Source organism: Lampetra planeri, unplaced genomic scaffold (assembly GCF_965212315.1).
Source record: "Lampetra planeri unplaced genomic scaffold, kcLamPlan1.2.h2 scaffold_1249, whole genome shotgun sequence".
NCBI lineage: Eukaryota > Metazoa > Chordata > Hyperoartia > Petromyzontiformes > Petromyzontidae > Lampetra > Lampetra planeri.
The window spans coordinates 1-24333 of NW_027613964.1; the positions used below are offsets into that span (position 1 = coordinate 1).

General features: G+C 41.3%; 1 protein-coding gene across 1 annotated transcript; it reads left to right on the forward strand.

Moving 5' to 3' along the window:
* The first annotated feature begins 999 nt into the window (after positions 1–999).
* On the forward strand, positions 1000–24281 carry LOC144738967 (forkhead box protein Q1-like). The gene is made up of 5 exons (XM_078621962.1): positions 1000–1020; positions 1197–1322; positions 11821–11837; positions 21995–22712; positions 24051–24281. The coding sequence occupies exons 1-5, from the start codon at positions 1000–1002 to the stop codon at positions 24279–24281; spliced, it is 1113 nt and encodes a 370-aa protein (XP_078478088.1).
* The last annotated feature ends 52 nt before the right edge of the window (positions 24282–24333 follow it).

Sequence of the window (24333 nt, forward strand, 5' to 3'; positions counted from 1 at the left end):
GTTGCCCTGCTACACACTTTACTCACCTTAAAAATGTATTATTTAAATCTGAAATTATTCTGATATGAGATGTATGTGTGGTCCAGAAGTCTTGACAATATGTGACATATATGAAATATGTTATTCCTTCAGTTTCTAACAGTTGTTGTGTCAAGAGAAGTAATAAAGACGCACACATGAAGCATAATCTGATATGTGTTGAGGGCCAGCTCTGATGACGCCACCACCCTCACCTATGTACCTGTTCTTTCCTTTCAAACAATGGATGTAGATATAATATCTTGACTTTGTATTAAAAGCAGATGATTGGCTATAGAGCACAATGAGAAACTTGGCTTTTGTGTGTGTGTGTATGTGTGTGTGTGTGTGTGTGTGTGTGTGCGTGTGTGTGTGTGTGTGTGTGTGTGTGTGTGTGTGTGTGTGTGTGTGTGTGTGTGTGTGTGTGTGTGTGTGTGTGTGTGTGTGTGTTTGGGGATGTTGGGGTGCTGTTCACACTCTGTCCAGTGGGTGGGGTCTAAAGCGCATCCTGCCATTTGAAATACTGTAATGTCTTTGGGCAAATAGTTGCCAGTTTTGTGGAATACACTGTACATATACATTTTCCAATATTTTTCCATAAGGTAACAGAATGAGAACAGCAATTGAAAGTGGTCTTATCCTCGATTAGATAAGTTTTTACTGCAATCTAGGACGTTATTCCATTGTAACTAATTATTTTTAAACATTTAAACAGGATATAGTTCAAACTTCTTTGTATGACCCCAACCGTCTGGAATATGACGAGTTCACCAAGAAGCAAATGTTAAAGCAAAAAAACAGTTTGAAATAGTCTCACAGAATGGGGTTTTCGCAAGGTGTGTTTCATTAATATTCACATGGTGGTGGTGTAATGTAGTGTGTGTGTGTGTGTGTGTGTGTGTGTGTGTGTAGTGTATATAAGTGTATAGAAAAGTGAGGGGATGAATTATTTATACTTCATCTCACCCTAAATCCAGGGCTATGGTGCTGAAGAAGGGACAGGTGACATACGTTTTGGTTCTTGTTGGATGTTGCATGTCACTCCCATCTATCACACAGAAACCTGTGAGAGGTTTTTGACTTCAGTCTCAGGGATATAGGAGCAATCCAAGAAGAACTGGAGGTTGCAAAGTCCCGGCTGAGACACAGGACACGCAGGGTTTGGGGCTTGTCCTCAGCCACACTATGAGAAGGCACACAGGCAGGACAACCACCAGCTAGTCCTGAAAGAGATGTGGGCAGGAGTCAAGGAGGGGCAGACCAGCAGCATGGTGGCCATGCAGCAGCAAGGCAGCCTGGACAAGGTGGGATGGGGGTGACCTGGACAGAGCTATGGCAGCCAGACCCCTAGTGCATCAAGTTCAGCGTCACAGCTGTGTATGACTTCCCAGCTAACCTCCATCTGTCGGGCATGGCTGACTCTTCAGCTTGTGCTCTGTGCTCCAGGAGAGTTTCACTCGCGCACATCTACAGCAGCTGTCTGAAAGCCCTGGGGGAGGGCTGCTATTGGTGGCAGCATGACCAGCCCTGTGTTGAAACCCAACTAATGTCAATGAGGTGATGGTGTCATCCGTAGATACTGAAATGTCAATAGTAAATCAGATCTTATTACAGTTGTAAATATTAAAAAAAAGCCCACCTTGCTCCATTTATAAATGCTTTTCTGCTTTAGATATAAGCAAGAAGAGGTCCATGGACACTCCTGCCCCCTGCCTGTGGATGTGCTTCCATGCACCAAAGGTAAAACTGCAATGCATTGTGGGTGATATTCATGTCTCGCTCACTTCTTTTCCAATGTTAAACGTGCCTTTATTTTAGCCGTCTATTAATTTCATTATAAATTCAGTTAATTTGGATTCTTGTGTGTTGTTGATATTCATGTCTATTGTTCTCTTTTTCCCTTTTTGTTGCTTTATTCAAAATAAACATGTCAAACATAAACAAACAAATAGGAATCAAATGATAACTATCTGAAGTGTAGATTCTGGGCAGATTTAGGGATTCGGAACATTAAAAGCCCTAGAAGTTCTATTTCTGTTGTGACCATTTTGAATCATACTGCAGTCGCTCTGAACTTACAATTCCTAAAGGCTGAAAGATGCTTGGCTTTCCCTCATTTTAAAATATTTTTTCTGAAAACACATCTGTGGTAATTCTGCACCACATTCAAGGTCAGTGACCCTCATCGTGTTTTGGGTGAGGAATCACCCAGACCCCTGTCAGGGATTTGATGACAGTTCTACTTAACCTTCGTTGACACTGATCCTGCTTGTTGACCCTGAGATTGTTGAAATAATTTTCCTCTTAATGTAAGGAAAAAAGAAAAACATTTTAAACACGATTATGTATATTTACTGTAAACAATTATGATGGTGATGATGAGGATGATAAACTATAACGGGAACTACAACGGGCACAGAGTTTCTTGGTACTACTGCTGAAAAGAATCAAGACACTTCATAAATAGTCAAGTGCAAAGAGACAATGGTTGATAAGCAACCAGGTACAGGTCTGCCAGCCTTGTCTGTTTAGTTTGGCAAGCAACTTCTGGAACGGTTAAAAGGAAAAAAAATATATATGTTGACATATAAGACAGAACATTCAGGATTGTCAGCAGTGAGATACCAATTTGCCCAGCAGTAGTGCAGTAACATAGATGACCAGCAGGAGGCGACGTATGATTGGAGATGGAGAGGGTGAAACTGAAATACTGTATAACGTTCACACGTTTCAATGGTCCGCTGTAATCAGTGTGCTCCCAAACCCTTTGATCACTGGTAATTGCCCACAGACGTGTGGACTAAATCCCCCGTTAGAAACATAAACACACATGCACTGCACATGCACGCGTCACACACATGCATGCACACACATATGAACGTAATGCACTGACATTATCTAATGACCATGACCATGAGCATTCTTAAGCCTTTTGGTAAATCCTTAAAGGTTTCTTTTGTGTCCCAGTGACAAAGAAGCAGTGGTGACAGAGGGGGCCAACGTCAGCAGAGTGACAGGTCGTAGGCCGTGTTGCGTGAGAGGGACTCGGCCTGTTCTCAGACTCTGTGTGGTCTGAGTGTGTGGTCTCCAGCTGACAGGCAGGGAGGAGGTCGGGAGAGCCCTGTGTGAGTGTGTGTGTGTGTGTGTGTGTGTGTGTGTGTGTGTGTGTGTGTGTGTGTGTGTGTGTCTCATGTGTTTAGTTTATCCACAGTCCAGGTCCAGGATCTGTGTAGCCACAGCTCCACTAGAAGCCCTGCCTTCCGGCGCTCAACAGTCTCAGTCTAAAAGATAAACACTCGCTGCCACCAGTCTGACGTAGCTCATCCAGGACCATTTCTGTCCACGTATACTTAAGGGACCTATAAGACCTTCAGGTTAGACTAGTTTGTACTGTCTGAAACTGAAGCCTTGTATGGAGCAGCAGCTTCATTAACTCTTCCAAATACTACAGGATTATAAATGCACACAGTGACATAATGTGACACAAACCATAATATAATGACAAATGACATCAGAATCAGAATGACTTTATTTAGCCCAGAGATAAATTTCTGTTACAACAGCTTTAGTTGAAAAAGAAAGTGAAAAGAGAAAAGTGAAAATAAGTAAATGAGTAATAAGTAAAATAAGTGAAATGAAATGTAATAGTCTATCTATACGTATATTATACTATAATCACTGTATTCCACAAACCAATGTGTCAAATATGTACATACACAGTAGTGTTATAAACAATATGCAATGATAATAATAACAAGAATATTATCATATTTAATAATCCCTTGAACACTATGTATATAAATGGTTTAATCTCCACATGAATTATTTCTGTTGTTCTGACTTGACTTTTTCACGCAATTGATGGTTTTGCATCATTATTCTCATCTTTTATGATTATTAATGTGCTTGTACTGCAAGTAAAAAAAAAAAATCCAAAATGCCAAGCATGATTTGTTTTCAGTTATTTTGAATTAACCTGCAGGTGGAATATGAATGAGGCCCTCTTTGACTGTGAGAGCTCAGCTCTCTGCCAAGGCCAGTGTAATAAAATACCATGTCAGCAAGTAGATTGACATAACAAACCAGCAGATGCCTAAATACGATAGTGTCTGTATCATCTACTTCTGTTGCAGTCCTGTTTTTAACTTCTAACTATTTGCAAAGTGTTCTCAAAGTACTTACTGAGGTGTTAACACAGATGTTTTACCTTTAACATCACTAAGTGCACTAAGTGATTCACAAAGAAGGAAATTAGACCTCATACAACCTCTTGTCTTCTAGTCCACATGCACACATGTGCACGTGCACATGCACGCGTACACACATACACACAGAGGCACTCCTCTCCCTCTCCCACAGTGATCTCAAGGGAAGGCTATGTAATGTAGCACTGCTGAGAACGCGCCATGAAAATATAAATACAACCTCGCCGCATTTCGACCATACAAATAAACAGGGCCACCCATATTTCCAATTAGAGCTGGTGTGGAAGGCAGGAAATGTGGTAGACTAGGAGAGGACCCCCCTCCACCCCTACACTTCTGAAAAGAGTCCAGGCCCAGGTCAGGGACATGGGACAGTGGCAGAGGAGGAAAACTGGAGAACAAAGCTTTCCACTCTCAATGATTTTTTTTTCTTTCTTTTTTTTTTTTTTTCACATGTGCTCCCAGCAGCACCGCGCTCCTCTCATTACCTTTCAAGGTTGGAACTCACACAAGCTTCCACAAAATTCAGATATGGGCATGGTATGAATATGTTGGATTTGATAGGCGGTGAAATCATGATAATCCTGGTAAAAGGTGGTTTCTGAGGTCACGTCTAACACCTACAAACATTTCATTTACTTCATTTTAAGAAACCCAGTCTTACACCAGCTTGCCTTATCAGTCCCATCTAGGTTATCAGGCGGTTCCTTTCTGGATGAAATGAGGCATTCCCGCTGTTTTCAACATCTTCTTGGAAGAGCTAGGCACCGTTATTACATAGCTAAGCCCTGAGACCACCCAGGAGCTGCCAGGAGCTGGGGTCCAGTTGAGCAAGGCAGAGGCGGGATTCTTGTTGTGATAAGAAAGACAAGCTGTCTCTGAGGAGATGGTGCTTTGATAGCGCAGCAAGGTCCAGCTGATGGCTGCTGGATCAAAGTCCAACAGCCTGGCCCTCAATGGGACAAATTCATGTGTCGGTGAGCGCTGCAGCTCTGGTCAGTCTGCAAACATCACGGGGCCTATTAGTAAACACACACACACAACTTAGTGTAATTGTCCCAGAGGGGAAAAAAAAAAACTGTGTCATGAAAGTCACAATTCCTCCAAATATGGTTGTAAGGACATTTTTTCATGACTATACTTGACCCGGAAGCAGAGCTTTTTAAGAGGGGCAGGTCTGACATGGCGACATAATACATAAACTGCATTTCCATCACATCCCATCATCATCCCATGCAGCTATCCTGATGGGTAAAACAAGCGCACCTCTTTAGTGAGGCCATGTCACTGGCACCAAGAAATGATCGTGCTGGATGTGTGGTTTTACTACTCCTACTACAAATGTCTTCGAATTAACTAATTTCGGCAGGTCTCAGTGTTGGATTCCGATTTTTTTCTTGTCCACATAATAATTTAAATGTCACTGACTCCAGTGTGAACAGTCCATGGCCCTGAAGTGACCTGCATGCTGTCCATGCAGCGTAAATATGGATGCAACATCAAGTGTCGTGTCGTGTGTGTAGCATTTCTGATGTTGTACAATTAGAGCCGACAAGATCATGAATCATTTGTCTACCATGCTTGATTTATCCATTGTTGACTTTGCTGTATCCTGCCTTCTCCTGGGCTAAATTGTGACGTCCATCTTATGAAATGTGACATGACTGCTCATACTTGGATCACTTGAAAAAACTTCATGTTCCGATTGAGGACCATATATGAAAGTGGCCTGGATCTGACTTGAAAAAAACAAAACAAAACATATTTGTGCTGTTCAGACTGTCATGAAGTAAACAGATATGCGTCACTTTTGCCTGCAGTGTGAATGCAGTCTGTGTTGTGTGTTAAACCAAATACAGACACGTATAATACAAATACGTGCCTCTTCACAAGGGTTTAAGTGAGAAACAGTGAATCCCGATCATCTTGTGTTCATGTTCAGGGTTCGTGTTTGATCGGCGTCTAACTGCAGTGTCTCGTCCCTCACAGCTCCCAAACAGCCACACAGGAAACCAGCCGTATAAACACAAAGGCCCAGGAGATGCTCACAGGCCTCGACTCAGGGCTGCAAGACCACAAAGTAAACACAGAGAGAGACACTGGCAAAGTATGGGCCGTCACTCAAGCCGATTTTTGACTTTCACGTAAGAGCAGAGACAGGAAAACACGTCGCAGACAGAGCTTTCCTTGTCTGCTTAAACGAGACGCACTGACAGATTGGTCTGATTTTACAGAGGCTAAATGCTAAGCAGGTAATGTTTGGGGTCAATCAGGTTTAGCATGGAGGAATATCATGATTTTCATCGGATAAAACTATTTTGCTGAGCTAATAAAAGTTGAGGGCTCCCCAGAAAGACACACACCAGACTAAAATATGAACCAGACGTTCAAAGCAATTTCTATGGTAGTTTTTCATGAAAAGCTTCGTATGTCCATCCTGAAGATTCTTCTCTTCAAATAGTGATAAACTGGGATGTCACAGCCCTCTGCATGTTAACACAATGCACTAGCTAAAACACAAACAGTAGCTAGAACTCAACCCTGAACTAGACACCTCTGTGAACTTTACACGAACATTGACCTTCCATTAAATGTACTTAAGAATTTTGTGTTGTGCTTTAACGTTAAGACCGCTGCAAACCCTCTCGGGAATGTATCTTTAACTGCAATGTATGGTTTTTACAACCTCGGTTAGAACAACACACTGCAGACTGGTGCAGGCGGGAAACACCCTGGTTCTGGATTAGATGGCTTGTTGAACATCAGTGGGAACAACGTCAAGGTGCTTTTCATTTGCTGTGTAATAATATAGATTAACAACGAGCTGGACAGTCTCGCACTATCAATGGAGCTTTTGTGCGCAATGCTACAGTTTAATTGTTATCGGCATTAATTTTGCTTTGTCTAAGTGTATTCTTGATTCCAGACAAACAAAAATCAGTGCTTGGGTTGTGACCATACACCAATAATGAATTCAAATGTAATTTAATAATAATAATAATAATAATAATAATAGTAATCACTCATACAGTATGTCAGGAGTCCTATCGCCAGCAGGGGGCATAAGTAGAGTACAGTAGATAGTACAGATAGTACAGTAGACTAAAGCAGAGTGACTACCAATAAAACTATTGGAGCCATGATAAGATCTATATAATTCATTCTATATAATTCATTATCATGACTGATACACTATATTGTAGGGCTGATTTTTAAAACTTAAACAAAAAAAAAACATAATCCATTTTGATTTGTTTGTGTTGTATGTGGGTCAGGGTGATGTCAAACGTGTGCACATTTTCAGTTTGACCATCATAGGTCTGTCTGTCAGATACATTTTGAGCCATCTAGCGAGAGAATAAAAGTACTTTACTTTAGGGATTACCAAACTGCCACTCATTAAGTGTAATATTCATAATGACAACATGACACAACAGCTCTTGCACCTTCTACAATCATCATCTAAATTTACTGTATCAGCAAATCAGTAAAATCATCATACACCATCCTCATTTGCAGGATATTCAATATGCATTTGTTGCAGTTTCTGTATGAAGGAGGGTAAAAAATAAAAATAAAAATACAGTTTGAACATTACACTAAAATGTCTGCTACTCTGGTCCCTAAATGCAGATTCCCGGGGCTCTATATGTATTAATAACAGGTAATATCACTTCAGGTGGGGTTCTACAGTTTATGAACAGTGTGACATAAGGACCCTTTGAGAAGGATTTGAGGAAAAATAGTGCAATAGTGGCATTGCACTATAAATAATATGTTCTTAAAAATGTCCTGAGAAATGTGGGACAAAATGTTTAATGTGTTGTCAGGGAGAATTTCTCATAACACCAGCAGCCCTGGAGTGAGAGGTGGAGACCAGTGCTATGCGTGACTGGGTGGAACACAGCTGTCAGGAGGTGTGGAAAGGCCTCTCTTCTGCTCTCAGCTGTGAAAACAGTTAACAACACACACACACACACACACACACACACACACACACACACACACACACACACACACACACACACACACACACACACACACACACACTGCATCCAAAGACTTTATACAGTATGGATGGCAGGATCAATGTTCTTTCAATGACATTCATAGAAAGAAACCACAGTTCAAATGCACCAGTGTAAAGTAGAATAATGAAATGAAGTGAATTAATTTACTGTGCACAGGCTGTTTTGTCAGAAAGAGGAAGATGATAACTTATTTATCTAAACAGACAGTCAGCAGAACTGCATTATGCAGACTGAATTCAGACCGGTCAATAGACTGACACACATGTTGACACATCGAGCAGGCACAAAGTATCATTTTCACTCATTCTGGTTTTTCTCCTCAGGTGAAAGTTCATGTTTCAGGTGAAGTCCAGTATTTACTCTCCTTTAGCTCTGGACTGAGGCTGAAACACAATCTCCAATCTAATCTACAGGTCCACATGGTGGAATACAGGGCAATGATGTTTGTGAAGGACAAGTTGACATATGTAACAACAGACATCTAATCAGGCCATGTTCATTGATAAGATTATGTCATGGAGGCCATAAAGATGTTATGACATTTACTGATCCAAATACCAGAAATACTATTTGATTTCTTCAGTATTATGATGGATTCAGTTAAGCATTAACCAAGACTTGGCCCAGAAGTGAAGTTATAGCAGATCATACGTCTGCTTGATATGAACGATCGGAGAGGGAAAAAAACCCACACGTTTCATGAACTTAACAGCTCTGGAAAAAATAAATTAAAATAAAGATTATATTTATATTATATTGATTTCTGAATTCTCTGTGAAAAAGTGTATTGTCGTGTTAGGTCGGAAAACAAAAATACCCTTTTTACTCCAACACATATGAATTGCGACATCAGAGAAACCAATAATTTTGCAGTGGTGTCTTGATTTTTTTTTTCCCGAGCTGTATATGTGAAGTAATTATACATAAAACCTATTGTCCCTGCTTGTGATGGGTGAATAAAATGATTAAAGATCACTATAACCATGTCTTTGTGCCTGTCTGTGAACAGGAGTATGCAAATGTTGAATGAAAAAGCAAACAAATGTTGGAGCAGACGTGTTTCACATTGTAAAAAATAGTAAATAAAAGAGTCTGCACACTCCAAGTGGCTGTCTGTCAACAATTACACAAAGCTAGCCACCCCTATAGAGGACTGCCAGACGGAGACCTACTGTGAAAGCTGTCATGGCACATACAGCTGTTCCAAACAATGCTGCCTAATCGAAAGATTCTGCATCTACTGTCTGTTCTGTCCAGAATATTAAATTCACACAGAATATGACATGAAAAAGCTGCATGGTGAACTAACAGTGACTGGACTAATGACCAATCATTGATACTGTATATACATCCATGTACACATAGTTTTTTACTATTTGTTCACATCCTCTATTCTATAAACACAAAAAGGTAGAGTGGGGTTTTAAACTATTTTATATTATTATTATAATCACAAACGGTAACAAGGGTTTAAATACTTACATTTGATGACCTTTTGATGACTATTCTCCGTTTCGAAGGAATGCTCTCAACTTTTTCAAATGCTTTGATTTCAAAACAGACTATTGTCAAGCTACTTTTAAAATCCTTCAACACATCGATTAACATTCTTTTTAATAATCATCACACTTTAAATTGGGGCAAAGCTGTGTCTGCTGAATGAAACATTCTACTACTTCCACTGCACTGACAGTTGACTGTCAACTGTAATCATGAACACTGTCATGAGTAACTATAAAACACGTTTCTCCCATAATGTACCTGATTACAGTTCTGTTTATTGTGTGTGTGTGTGTGTGTGTGTGTGTGTGTGTGTGTGTGTAGGCGCGTGTGTGCATGTGTGTCCGTGTTTGAACTGTGTAATGGGACAAGACATCACACAGATCATACTTGAAATTGCTGAGACCTTCTTGCTTAAAGAACTTTCTTAAGCACGTCAGCTCCAGGCAGAGCAGACACAGGTTTGTTTATGTTCTATTCGCCCACATCACGTGCCAGATGGGAGTCACCCGTGTCAACACCTGTCCCAAAACAGAGAATCCTCTTCCACAGAGACATTAGTCATTGCTGTTTTCTATAGGTGCTGTCTGTGTCATTTCTATGTGTCTGACTCATCAGGCATTAAGTCCCCAGCAGAATAACACCATGGAATTTAGGACTGTTTGTTAATGTGTGTCTCACTGCCTCTCTGCCTCTTTGCCAATACCTTTCATTTGTGTAATGCTGCTGTTATTGTGAAATAATTTCACTTTTTTCCTGGAGTGCTTGAAAACTCTTTTTTACTGACAAATCTAAAATATCTGTCAAAGTGTTCACACACTCTAATGTCATCCACTAGAATACACAATTAAGTATTAAATATAACAAATGAACCCCAAAAATAATAACAAATATATATATATATTCAAATTAGATAAAAATACAATTAAGTTCAACTGGATTAACTTCAAATATTTTCAAAATATGTTTTCACGGGTTTGTTTACAATCATAACAATTATGAGGATGCAGTTCAATTCAGTATAACCATAACTGTAACATCTCATTAGGAAAACATTTCTTAGAAGCCTGGGCTTATGTGTAATTGATGTCAAAAACAGTTGTAAAACATCCTTCCGTGCACATTTAAATGTCAATAAAGATTCAGACGATCAGATCTGAACTTTGATATGGTCAGAAATGAGGAGAAGCCTGTTTGACACAATTATCTGAATCTCTTAGTGACAAAGACTAATGATGGACAGTGTCACTGCTGCTTCTGGTCCTCTGGTCTCTCTTTTTTTTTTTTTAACTAGACAGTTTTCTGTTTTGTGCATGTTGACTTCAGTTTAATAAATAAGCCAGGTCATTTATTTATATTACCCATTTGAATCTCTTCTGTAAAGTACTGACAAAACTATTGTGTGTGAACTTCAACAACAGAAATCTGCACCGCCCTGCAGTTGTTTGCAGACAGAAAACGTGTTACGGAATGTGATGCTTGTGCTGCAGAGGATGCAGACAGCGGCGGGGAGCACTGCACATGGCGTTGCGTGGCGATGTGCCAAGAGACAATAGTACCTGTTGTGATGTGACAGCAGCCAACAACCCTGTTCAAAACCTCACATTCATTTCCCTTTGCTCTGTCTCCTTCAGTCCCGTCACCGGTGTACCTGCTGATGATGGAAGTCAACTCAATAAGTGCTCACAGGAACAAAGCTGTGAGTCTGAAAATGTTCTTTTAAGACTCACAACACAGTTTGCTAAGAAAGAACCCAGCTTTAGTTTGCACCTGTGCATTCCCCAGCTCCTTTGTAACTTGATAGACTGTGTTACTTGTTTCATGCGGATCAGTCATTTCTGCACGTTGGATTGTTTTGCAGCATTTTTTTTAAGTTAAATGCCTCTCTTTTGTGACATGTAGCTTTACCACTGATTACATCTGCACATGCAAACAGAAGGTGTGTGCAAACTTGGCAGCCAAACACAATTCCAGAGTCCCGATGCACCCTCCAGTTACAATGGCATTGTGTTCGCCTTGACTATTTTTGTGCCCTTTTACCTCATCGTTTGTTGTTTTGTTACTAGGAGCTGTTTGATACCACGTGAGGTCAGATTACAAAGGGTTTGTTTTGATCTTTCTCCCTAACATGGCAGGCTCCGGAATGACAATAGGTCAATGGACGGGAAACGCTTTCATCGTGTCTGACTCTTTGACTCGGGTCTTCCATTGTGTTTATGGGCACAGTTCATGCTGCTGTGGAGTTCACAGATCACCGTTAGGTGCCAAGAAACATCATTCGTAGTAAACAGTTCATGACAATGGCAAACGGACAAAGTACATTGCGTGATGCCACATCATAATGTAGTTGATAATAAACTTTTTCATTTTGCTTCAACACACACAACCGTCAACCTCTGTCATTCTCAATACACTGTTATTATTTAGAGCAGAATTATCACTTTGCTTTGTCATGTCCTTTCCCAGCATCCGACGAATGATGACATGACAAGATGAATTCGACTGGAGAGAAAAGATGTCTGCTGAATGTGATGAATGAAATGAAAAAACACAAAAAACAACAACAACACCCACACCTGGACAAACGGATGTTTGAGAAAGAGAATAGGAACTATGTTGATCAGAGTTCCGTTTCATATCTGAACACAAGTGTTGTGATGATTTTATTTCATACTGTCCTCTCAACAAACATACAACATGACAATGATTGATAATGGCAACCTACTGCAGAACCCTGTACAAAAGTAAAAACAGATCATTTATTGGATTCAAGATTTAACATGCACAAATACTGGCTTGGTGTCCAGAGGCTGTATGAATTCTTGAGAATGTTGTGTGTTTATATGTGTTCTCACGACAATAACATGGTAACACCATTAGCTGGATTTGCACAAAACAGCCGTGACTAATGTCATTCATCTGACTCTTTTAATTGAGGTTGAGAACGTGTACTTCAGACTGAACGTGCGTTTGCCCCTCCTACATGAGATGGAATATCAGTATTTAAAATTCAATCACTTACGGCATCACACAATATTCCAGCCTGTTGATGTAACACTGGGTTAGAGGCAGGAGACAGATCACAGTCCCCTGATGATGGACATCCTTGTCCCTTGAGGAGACTGAAATAGAAACTACGAACTCTCCTCCGACCTCATCACACCACACCTGCCCTCTTCAGAACCTGACAAACAGTGGGTGTAGAAATGAAAACATCCTTTCAGCAGCGGTTCCACTGCCAGCTTCCTGAGAAATGGCGTCGCCAGGCTCTGACAGAGTTTCTAAGTACCTGAAGTGTTTAACAATAACAGTCTGTTGGTGAGTCATCAGTGTGGGCTGAGATGACACATTTTCTTTTCTCTTGGCTATTCCCGTTAGATTGTTGTATTGTTTTCAATTCACTCATTGTGAATATGAAGAATCTTGAAGAAAGCCTTCTCAAATCTTCAAATTTTCCAATAAAATAAAGTGAGCGATTGCACAGCTTCTTTGTGGTCATATAGGTTGAAAACATATTTTGAGGAACCAAAGAAGCGAATATATTCTATTTGGGCACATTGAGGAACTTCCTGTGGTGGGTGGACAACGTGTGTCTGGATTCCCTTGAAGATGCATTTCCTCTTTTGTTTAACAGTGGAGAATCCTTTGCAATCCTTTGTGATACTCTCTGCAGAACGTTTAAGACATATGCAAGTATTTAATGTGGGAGCAGGCAATCTATGAGAATTTATAGCGTTAATAATCACAGTTCGTGGATCCACTGCGGGACTCCGATGTGACGATACGTAAGCTGTTGTTTACAGTGGTTAGACACCAGCTCACTAGGTGAAGTGCAGTTAAAATGATTCTATTGTCTCGCTTTAGCCTTACCCACATGAATCATGCCAGACATGGCATGTTTTCAATCTGTCCTGTTCACCAATCAGGAATGTTTATATAGACAACTGCTTTATGTCACGTTATCAGATATTGCTGGTCAGATAGAGGGTGGAGCAGCAGGTCTCTCTCACGCACCTTTGTTGGCAGGGACTGACTGATGGATTGTGTAATTATGCCCCTTGGAAACACTTGGGAAGCCACAATGCCTGGATGACTCAACATCTTGACCTAAGTTAGCGTTTGGCTGCAGCAACAGCTCATCAGCTACGAGAAAATAAAACAAGAAGGTGCTTTGTGTATGCGAGTTAAAAAAGAGAAGAGAGCTTTAACTGGTGAATGGGTAGAGATTACTGGGTGAGATGTCTGTGCTGTATTAATCTCGTTCAGATCTCTTAACCTGATGACTACCAGGGCAGCGGATCACATTTCAAGCACAGTTTACATTCCCCTGTTGCAGACATACCACACACCGAGCTACAAACTGTCTGTGTTAATTTTTTTTTGTCTGCTGCCATATTAAGTTTGCTTAAGTGCATTTAGAAACTATTAAAATGATTAATGATTTCAGTTTTAACTTGTAACGTGACCGTACTTCAACAAGGGATTTGCCTTTAAAGGAAGATGAAGTTTGTATCTGGTGTGAACGCTGACTTTTCTCCCAGGTGCCAAAGATGACTTATGACTCTTCTTTCTGATTGTCAGATCACGTTACACAAATCTATGTTCGAAACGCGTGAGACATCTGGCCAAGTGGCATTCCACTGACATCGACCTCTGCTGTCGAAAAAGTCTGACACCGATTGCTGATTAGGAGGCAAATGTGAAAAATCTTCATTTCACTGACTGGCTGTTGTTTAGCTAGAGGTAAAAGATCCTATTTTTTTGGACAGATCAGATGAATCTAATCTAATGGGAATGAATGAAACAAAGAGGCCCACACTAGAAATGATAACTTTTCTTTCAAAACAGGTATTTGGGCTCACCATCATTCAGCCATTTAATGGAAATCTTCAAGGTCGACTGTGACACTGTGACACCAATAATGACAGTCGGAGCCTTCAATACTGCACCCACTGCAGTAATTATGACACCTATACATAATGTGAATAACACAGGTAAGGGAATTATTCTGAGGGGATGTGTTAATGAGCGTCGGCAGGTTTGTCAGTGTTGTTTTGAACAACCTCTGTCGGGAGTTCCACTCAGGAATTTTCGGTGGAGTCACGCCGACAGACAGCCAACAGAGAGAGCACACCCTTCTACCAACGCTCCTACACTGTTTTTAATCATGTTTATCTGTGGAATCGTTTCTTCCTCGGTGCACGTGGCACCCCTCCATGAAGTTTGGTAGACAGACAGACGTCCAAATGCAAAGCCAGCAAAACGTTTACCATCTTTATTTCATAAAGCACTGAACCTTCACACACTCATAAAAACATCCATTGCTGCCATTGGTGCGTGTGTGCAATTGCAGTATAGGGTGCCAACATTCATCTCAAATGGAATGTGCACTGACACAACGCATATTTTTTACACACATTCATCAGCATTCTATAAACACTCACTACTCACACACGTTGCAGCTGCTCTCGCACATGTCATGGGGCATTGTGCTGATCTCACTTCCAGCTACGAGTCAAGAGAATGGATCCAGAACAGGCCTGGGAGCGTGTGGCTTGGAAATAAATATCATTAAACTCAGCTGTCAGATCGCATCGGGCTCTGCTGAGGATGCTGCCATCGGGAGCTTGGCTGCGCTCCATGCCAGAGCTGATTTTCTCCCTCTCTGTCTCCTTTTGAACACACATGCACACTAACATGCTGACTTACTCAGAAACAAGCACATGCTTGGAGAAATGCACACTAACACACACACACACACACACTTTGAGACCACCTGGGAGATGTGTTTATGGAATCCAAGGAAGACCGCATGAGAGCCAGACGTCACATTTATTTCCAAACATTTCCAATCAAAATGAAGTTTTGTAGTAGAGGAACAAGGATTACATTGCTATTCTGCAATCACAAGACCTTGTAAATGAAAAGGGTTTCTAGTTTGCAGTTATTATAAAACTTGTTGCCCCCCCCCCCCCCATCTTTGGTGGTGATTTACAGAAACCGGACAATTTAATTGGGAAAGATGTCAGTGTTTTTCTGCCCTCTGAATGACTGCAGTCAGACTGCATGGGAATAAGGTGTGTGCTGGTAAACCCTGTGCTGGTTTCGTGCAAAGTCTTTTACAGGCTCTCACCTGAAGGGAGTTCCTCCTTCTGTTTGCACGAAGCACCTTTTGTTGTCTGCTCTGTGAGTTCTGTTCTTCCCCCTTTGAAAATAATCCAAACAGGTGTAGTGCTATTATTCATGCAGCCTTCACCTGAGGGGGGATCCCGTCATTTCATCTACGAGAGCTGAATGGTGATATGTGGTTTTAGGGACGGCCGAAAAGGACATATTCATTTTAAAATAGCATTCCCACTAACAACCCACATGCCGACTGAAAGTAAAATCAGCCTCGAATCATCCAGGAGAGCATCTTCTCATTTTACCGGCAGATTACTGGTCAATACTCCTACTGACAATCTCTACTCTCTGTACAATATGTTATATTCAGTTTTAGAAGTTCAGTGAGACACTTTTCTATATTGTTTTGAGTATTTGACTAAACTAAAGATTAAATGAGAGTTTCAGACATCGATTATTGTATTGTACAAGTATTCTGCTAATAATTCGTTTTGGGGGCATTAGCGCCACCCGGTCCCACGAGCAAATCATGGCACTTGTTTAAACAGCAGCCAAACTCCACGAGAGTCAAAGCTCTTCTGCCTCAATGACTTTTTATAATGAGTAACTCATTTTACTCAAGAAATCATTTCAGCTCTAGATTAAATGAATCTAGACGTAGATTTAAGACGCTCCAAGAGGCAGAAATGTGATCAAATTACCAGTTTATGTTGAGAGATTTGCATATTTACAGTACATATCATGATTGCATAGCATATTCTCTACTGATACTCTGGACTTTTGTTTAAATCACACACACACACACACACACACACAAATGTCGGCACTTGTCTGATCCTGCCTTATTGTTGCTATAGAGATTACATTATTTACTTACTTAAGAATAAGTAAACAAGTACTTTTGTACTGAGGAGTACAAAAAGCCGAAATGACAATGTTACATGTTGTAATATTGATAGATAATCCTTGACAGAGGAACGTCACCATGCTTTACAGCTGTACCCGTTTGAATATCACCGGTTTCCGCTGACTGAGGAGGAAATTGAGACCAAAAGTTCAGTCTTTCCAAAAGTCTGACGGTTTTAAAGTCTAAGCAATAACGTGCAAACCGGCAAGAACAATGGCACAAGCAAGAAGATTCATTGACGTCATTATGTGGAACAAATTAGAGCCAGAGAAATTCAGTTGGATTTGGATAAACACAATTATAGATGAATAACATCCTCTTTCAGTTTACATAAGTCCCAGAGCAAAGAGACGCCCACTTACCTTGATTGTATAATTAAAAACTTGCAGTACAGAGCACATGTGGCTTTAGCTGCCTTATTTGGGGTGCGATGTTGCTGAATGTGATGATTTTTAACCGTCGCCATGGCAGCTAAATTACATCTACAAGAACAAAGACGGTGTGCTTCATGGTTTAGGTCTCTGAGTTATTCTATTTCCAGTTTACAGACGATCTGAAACTACACACAACTGTAGTCAGCACGAACAGTCTATGAGATCAGATGACACATTCCAGCCAATCATGGAGCAGATACGGTGGGTCAATAGATGAGGGGCAAATCTACTTTTGTGCTGGTGTGCTTCAGATTTAGATTTTTAATTATTTCACATCTGGGAAAAAAATCTAAATATAAATGTACAATGTGTTTACAGGGACATTTAATTGGATTCAAAGCATTTGCAAATTTCAACAGTTTCATACACATATTCATTCAATTCAAAATGTCTAACTTCACTTCTTTTTTTTATGGTGTTTGTATGGGAAATTATGACATTTCCTGGACTACATCTCCTCTTTTTCAGTGAGTGGATAAATAGTAGGAAACAGCAGTTCCTCAGTGCAAAGGTAGCAAGATAAATGTCACAATAAATCTGTAACACTAAAGCTGTCGCTGTCGCAAAACCATTTGTCAATTGTCTTTGGGTCAAAGTAAAAATAGGTAAACGCAGCATGAATGCTGCCAAAGACATTGGCTGCTAATGCATTTGAGTGCATACAGTATAAGATGAGGCCAGCTTGTCTCGACCCACTACGAAATGGAACCAAGGTAGAGTCAGACATATTGTGAGCTGAATACATCCCAGGCCCATTCATGCTCCTCTGCGTTTCTCCTCTTTCAGAGTGTGAAAATGCTGACAATTTGTTGCCCTGCGGCTTGGCAGTTTATGACACTCCATTCACGTACACGTCAACCTGAAAACAGTCACCGTGGATGGAATAAATACAAGCTGCATTTTTGTAACACTTTCACCATCATCACACATGCTTATGAAGTCACACAAGTCCCAGCCCCTCACCCATTTGACAGTGTTCACCCCCCATCAAACATGCGAGACAAGCAGACATCGCAAGGTGAAGCAGCTAAAAAGTAAATATCACGCAAATATTGGAAGCAGATTGGAAACTGCACTGGTCTGTTTAAGTCGTTAACATGTTCACATGTAAACAAAATGCTTTTTTCCCCCCTGTTTGTTGTGGACCTGATTGGTCTGCTTGAGACTTTTTTCTTGGCAGCAGACATGTCCTTCAAGCCTGAAAGAAAGATGTCCTTCAATGCGGTATATTTTTATATATATTATTATATTTATAAGTATATTTCAATATATTTAATCAATGTTCTACAAAGTCAGAAAAGTCAGTTTACACTCTATTGTGTACAGTAGTGTTGTAATGAGAACAGTGATATAAGTTTTAGTTGGTAATTGTCAACTTTCTTGTGCTGCCCTGTTTTTTTGTACTTGTTGATGTTCCATTTCTAGTTTCTTATTTTCATCTGTTTGACAGTTCATTTGTTTTTGTATCAGATGTGACGAGCCCAGAATAGAAACCTCCCAAACCATCAACAGGCACGGGCCTGTTCTCATTCCTTCTCCCACTGCTTCTACCTCTCCGACATAACCACACATGCGAGAACTTTGTCCATGATCTTTCAGTCTCTCTCAATAGTATTAAAGATGGTATACACATATTTATTGTGGCAACAAGAAAGTTAAGAATTGAGGACTGACCTGATCTGCTGATGACAGACCTGCAAAGCTGAATTTCATCATCAATCATCACTGCGATGAAGTGGCGACTCGTCCATGTTGTACCCCACCATGTGCCCACGGACAGCTGGGACCGTCTCCAGCATAAACCACGATCCTTAAGGAGCGAGCAGAAGAAAGAATGAACCATCGTAGAGGTGTATACTAGGTAGACCAAAGCAGTAGTAGCTAATGGACACAGATACTGGACACAGATTGACAAAACTAATTGGTCAACAGTGCCTCCAGGTGCCCCAGACCTAACCCTAACCTCCAAATTTCCAAATCTTCTGCGCTAGCTTGTCTGTGGATGTCACACTTTATCCCTGGCTCACCGAAGGAAGAAATCTACATTGGTACATTTGGTGTCCCAAATAACTGTATAGTGGAAAGGTCGGCCATGAGACAAGGTTATATTAATACCGACTACATGTGAAGCTTGTGGGAGCAAAAACACAAGGAAGAATTACTGTAAACTGGCTGATGATAAACAAGAAGTCACATCCAAACCCATGCAAAACCCATGAAGCTGCAGTTAAACTGTGAGACACCAGACACTGATCTGCTATAATTAGTGGCTGATAAAATATGTTTACAGTGGATTTAATAGTCAGAATAAACACACAGCTGCCATAAATAGCATGACGGAATGTCAGGGAATCAACATACTGCTTTTAACTTAAACGTACGAGCAGACACCCCGTTTATGGATCTGACTCCACAATCTTACTCCAACATCTGAACCTCTCAGACTAACTGCTGCCTCACACGCGAAACATTTTTGTTTGCATAAGAACACAACCCATGAGCGGGCGTTATGCAAACTACAAGTCTTGTCAGGTATTCTTCCTCACAGGGTTATTTTTAGACATGTGCCTGAAATGCTGAGCAAGTCTGAAATACTTTTCCTTAAAGTATCCCAATCAGTACGAGTCCCCAAGCACAATGTCAAAAACGACACAGTAGTATTAAAAGTCACCCTAGAAAATGTCTAGTGACTTGAAATGAGCCAGTGACACTTCAAACTTTATCAACTTACGACTGTAGCGCCTGTGCAAAAGAAAAAAAAAACCTCAACCCTTGACTTGACAAATGATAGAAATGATGTATTTTTGTGTCATTGTTACTTCCAGGATGAGTCCCCTTCCATACTGCACCCCAATGCTATACAACTGCAGCACACACCTTTCCATTGAAATTGTATTTTTGACTGTTGGGTTTCTTCTACTTGTGAAATGCTTAGAAATGCATTTCTGCAAACTATTTTTATTATATATATTATATTTATTTGGTTATTGTTATGAATAGTTTTGTTCATCGTTCAATGGAATGTAAATTTTGTCTTTATAAATATTGTTTGTCATCATTATTATATTTCACAGTTGCGTATTATCTGAACAATCCCTAACATTTAACCTTTGCATCCTCTTTTCTGGTTATATAATCAGTATGATTTCTTGGATATTGGGGCTCATGAAATAAAACTATTTGCTTTATTCATGGGTTCTAGCATATAATTGGTTTGATGAATCATAAAGTTGTAAATTAGTGGTAAAAAAAATGATTTTGTGAGAAAACTGATTGTTACAGTTACTGTAGATGTGATGAGTTTAAAAATATGCCTACCAGACCTTAATGACACCGTAAAGACTTTCCATCATCATATTCACAGTTGGAATGACTTTACTGTTATTACAAACTTCACTCTGTGTCTGTTGATAACATAACATCAGTCTTCTCCGCTAGAAGTATGTTGATGAACCATTCATGAGGCCCTCATGAGCGCGTGTGTGCAGTTATTACGGATAAGCTGTTGTTGAGCTTTGTTTGGTGCGCAAGCCTACATGACACAATGTGTAAGATTTAGTGGACAGAATAAATATACGGTGTTGAAGAACTTGTTAGTGTGTGGTTGGCTCGCAGGAATCCATCCATGACTCGCCACCTTTCAAAATAAGTGACTTCACCTCCGACTGGCCGTCATGCACAACGCAAACAGAGCATTAATGGAAAATCCAAACATTCAAACCAGCACAAAACATGCACAAACACTTTGAAATTCGTCATTTGTGTGGACAAAAGCCCAGCCACTATAGTGCAATGGCAATGTGTTTGTTCCATTTGACAGTTGGAACACAAGCTGAAACCAATGTTCTCGTCTGATATTTGGAAGCAATTAACTATATAACCCACATATCACATATGAAATGACCCCCTATTCAAGGCTATTATCATTTACTTGACCCGTTTCCGTATTTCATGGATGCATAATTGTTTTAGTGGGCTCAGAGGGAACGTTAATCTCCTCTTATTTCTTTAGTGCATCCACTGTCGAACAATGAACACTGGGAGTGCCTCTATTTATGTCACCAAAGAAGTCACAGGGGTTATTTCTGGGTTGGAAGGGCAACATCTGCCTACGGGATAAAGTGCAGGCCCCAGGGAACAATCATTAGACACCATGTCAAATGAGTTGAGAGTGTAAGAGTTGTGCGTGCACCTTTTGTGACTCCCTAACTGACTGTGACTCAGGTGTGTTCTCCGTATTCTCATATGTTTGCTGTGCTGTAATTAATGTGGAACCCTTCCACCCAGCAGTGCTGCCTGTGAGTGACAAATGACAGTGAACGTTCAACAAATAGTGGAAACATTGCCCCCTGCTGTCTCAGGTGTCAACTAGCTCACGTTCCACAGGTGAGACCTTGACCCTTATCTTTTAACCCTGACAATTGCTAAAGAGTTAGTAAGCAGTTTCTGGTGAGATATCTGATGGTGGAATTTCTAGTATATTATAGAAACTTTTTTTATGTAAAATATGCACACAGAGGTATTGGGAGATATTCACTGAACTCCGCCTTCCTGGGTTGGTCCCAAGACGACCTATAAACTGCTGTAGGTGAGAGGAGCCTCAGTGCTCCGCCAGGTACCGATCACCGGCACCACGTCTCCGCAGTCCTCCGTCCGGGACGCGCCACGCCGCTGGAAGCTGGAACCGGACACAACAACCAGGGGAGAGAACTCGTCGATCACAGTATGAAGTTGGGGGTTTTGTGCGGGCACCACGGTGAGAAACAACTTTTCCAGAGCGAGGCAGCGGGGAGTTTTGCGCTGTGCGCCCGCCGAGGAGGAGCTGGGGTCGGATGGGGACTGCGTGGCGCACAGTCCCGCACCTGTCGGGAGCAGCAGCAGCAGCAGCAGCAGCAGCAGCAGCAGCAGCAGCAGCAGCAGCAGCAGCAGCAGCAGCAAGTCAAAGCCGTATACAAGGAGACCCAAACCCCCCTTCTCATACATCGCTCTCATCGCCATGGCGATCCGGGACTCCCCGTCGGGCCGTCTGACTCTAGCGGAGATCAACGACTACCTGATGAAAAAGTTCCCTTTCTTCAGTGGCAGCTACACCGGCTGGAGGAACTCGGTGCGACACAACTTGTCTCTGAACGACTGTTTTCTCAAAGTACTCCGGGACCCGTCGAGACCCTGGGGGAAGGACAATTTCTGGATGCTCAATCCCCACAGCGAATACACGTTCGCAGACGGGGTGTTCCGGCGCAGAAGAAAGCGCATTAATAAGGAGACGTTCATCAGGGAGCCGCAGAAAAGTCCACCGCAGTCCGCCGCCGAGTCCGGGGCCAAGTTCAGCAGCTCGTTCGCCATAGACAGCATCCTCAGCACGCCCTTCGAGAGACACTCGCACAGCACACCCGCCCTCCGATGGCCGGTGTTTCCCCCAACTGAATCCACCTGCCTCACCTCCATACGTCACATCCGCCCAGCACATGGACGCTGCGCGTGCGCCAGATGCGTTTGGCTCCCATCCATTTGTACGTCACTGTTAACCCGGTTCCTCCCGGGGATCATCTGTGTTCAGATACCAGAGACGGATGCAAGTTTTATTTGGTCGGATTAAATTGGATTAACGCGATTGACTTCATTTTGTACTGTCTGTATTTTGTCTGTACTTAAAACACAACGGCTTCTTGCAGATGTTACTGAACTGTGTTGATGGTGTAAATTGTTCACTTTGAGCCAATTATGAAATGCTCCACTTGTAACGAAATAAAAACCTAAACCCACGTTTGTCCTTGCTGTTGGTAATGCTCATTTCACAACCCCTCATAGTATGGCGGTGAAGTTGGAGTGACACACAACCTCTCTTCATTACAACTTCTTCATTAGCAACCCAAGGTATTGTCCATTTGTGCACGATCCAAACTTACAGTAATAATAATAATAATAATAATAATAATAATAATAATAATAATAATATAGTTTTTATTATTATTATTATTAGTAGTAGTAGTAGTATGTGATCTGTGGTAAATAATAACTATTAATCACTAATATATGGTAATAGGTATTATACCCAATAATAATTTATTATTATTATTATTATTTGTAGTAGTAGTCGTAGCAGTGATAACAGAAGTAGTAGTAGTATCTGTTATTGGAGTTGGCTGCTACCGGATATAGAAGTATTTATTTATTGTCGGCTCAGCAGGGAAGGGTTCATATAAATGTTGCATCCTGACAGAGCTGCACTGGATATCCACATGAGGAAGACATGTCCTCCATCGCCTATTCTTCTGAGGCTGGCACGTAAATATCCTTCTCAAGAAACTGTGCATCCTGGACGCAGCGGGGTTCCACGTTTGATGTGGAGGGAGATTCAATGACTATCAAATGGGGGGGGGGGGGGGTCCGGGAACCCCCGGGGGTCCTGGAATGGAGTTCCAGAGGGCCCCCAGCATAAAGAGAAATTGTTTATTTCAGGAAAACATCCAAAATTAACAAAAAATATTGTTTTTGTTTCGTACAAACGTTTACAATGATTTATATTATATCTTTTTTCCACTCATTGAACATTATTTAGACTTTACTTTGTGAATTATTCGAGACAACCGAGTCGTTGATTTTCTCTCTGAGGGAAATTCGTTGGACCTCTCTGCGGTGTTTCATCCACCAGCAGACATGTCTGCAGGAAAACATGAGGTCAGAGTGTTTGATTCGGATTCGTTCGAACTACGCTGCCGGGTTCATCGTCGCCTTTCAAATATCGGTCTGACAAATGAGAGTATTTTGGAAAGTGAGTCGTGGGAGGAGATTGGTGTTGTTACTCCGCTGCGGAGTGTCCGGCTTCTAGTCTGGATCCTGTCCAGATGAGGAGGAGGAGGAGGAGGAGGAGGAGGAGGAGGGCGTCATTCTTGACGATTCTATGGAGGGATCTGAGGGGCTTCCAGGGCCATATCCACCTTCAGGACTTCATACGTTGGTAGTTATGCTGAACCGAAGACGACAAGTTCCCCTCTCATGCGGGACTATTGCCAGCAATGGACACGGGGAGGAAGGTGGAGCGGCGGGAGGTTGTTGGTAACAAAGGAACACGGGCCTCTTTCGTTTTTGTTTGTTTGTTGTTGTTGTTGTTT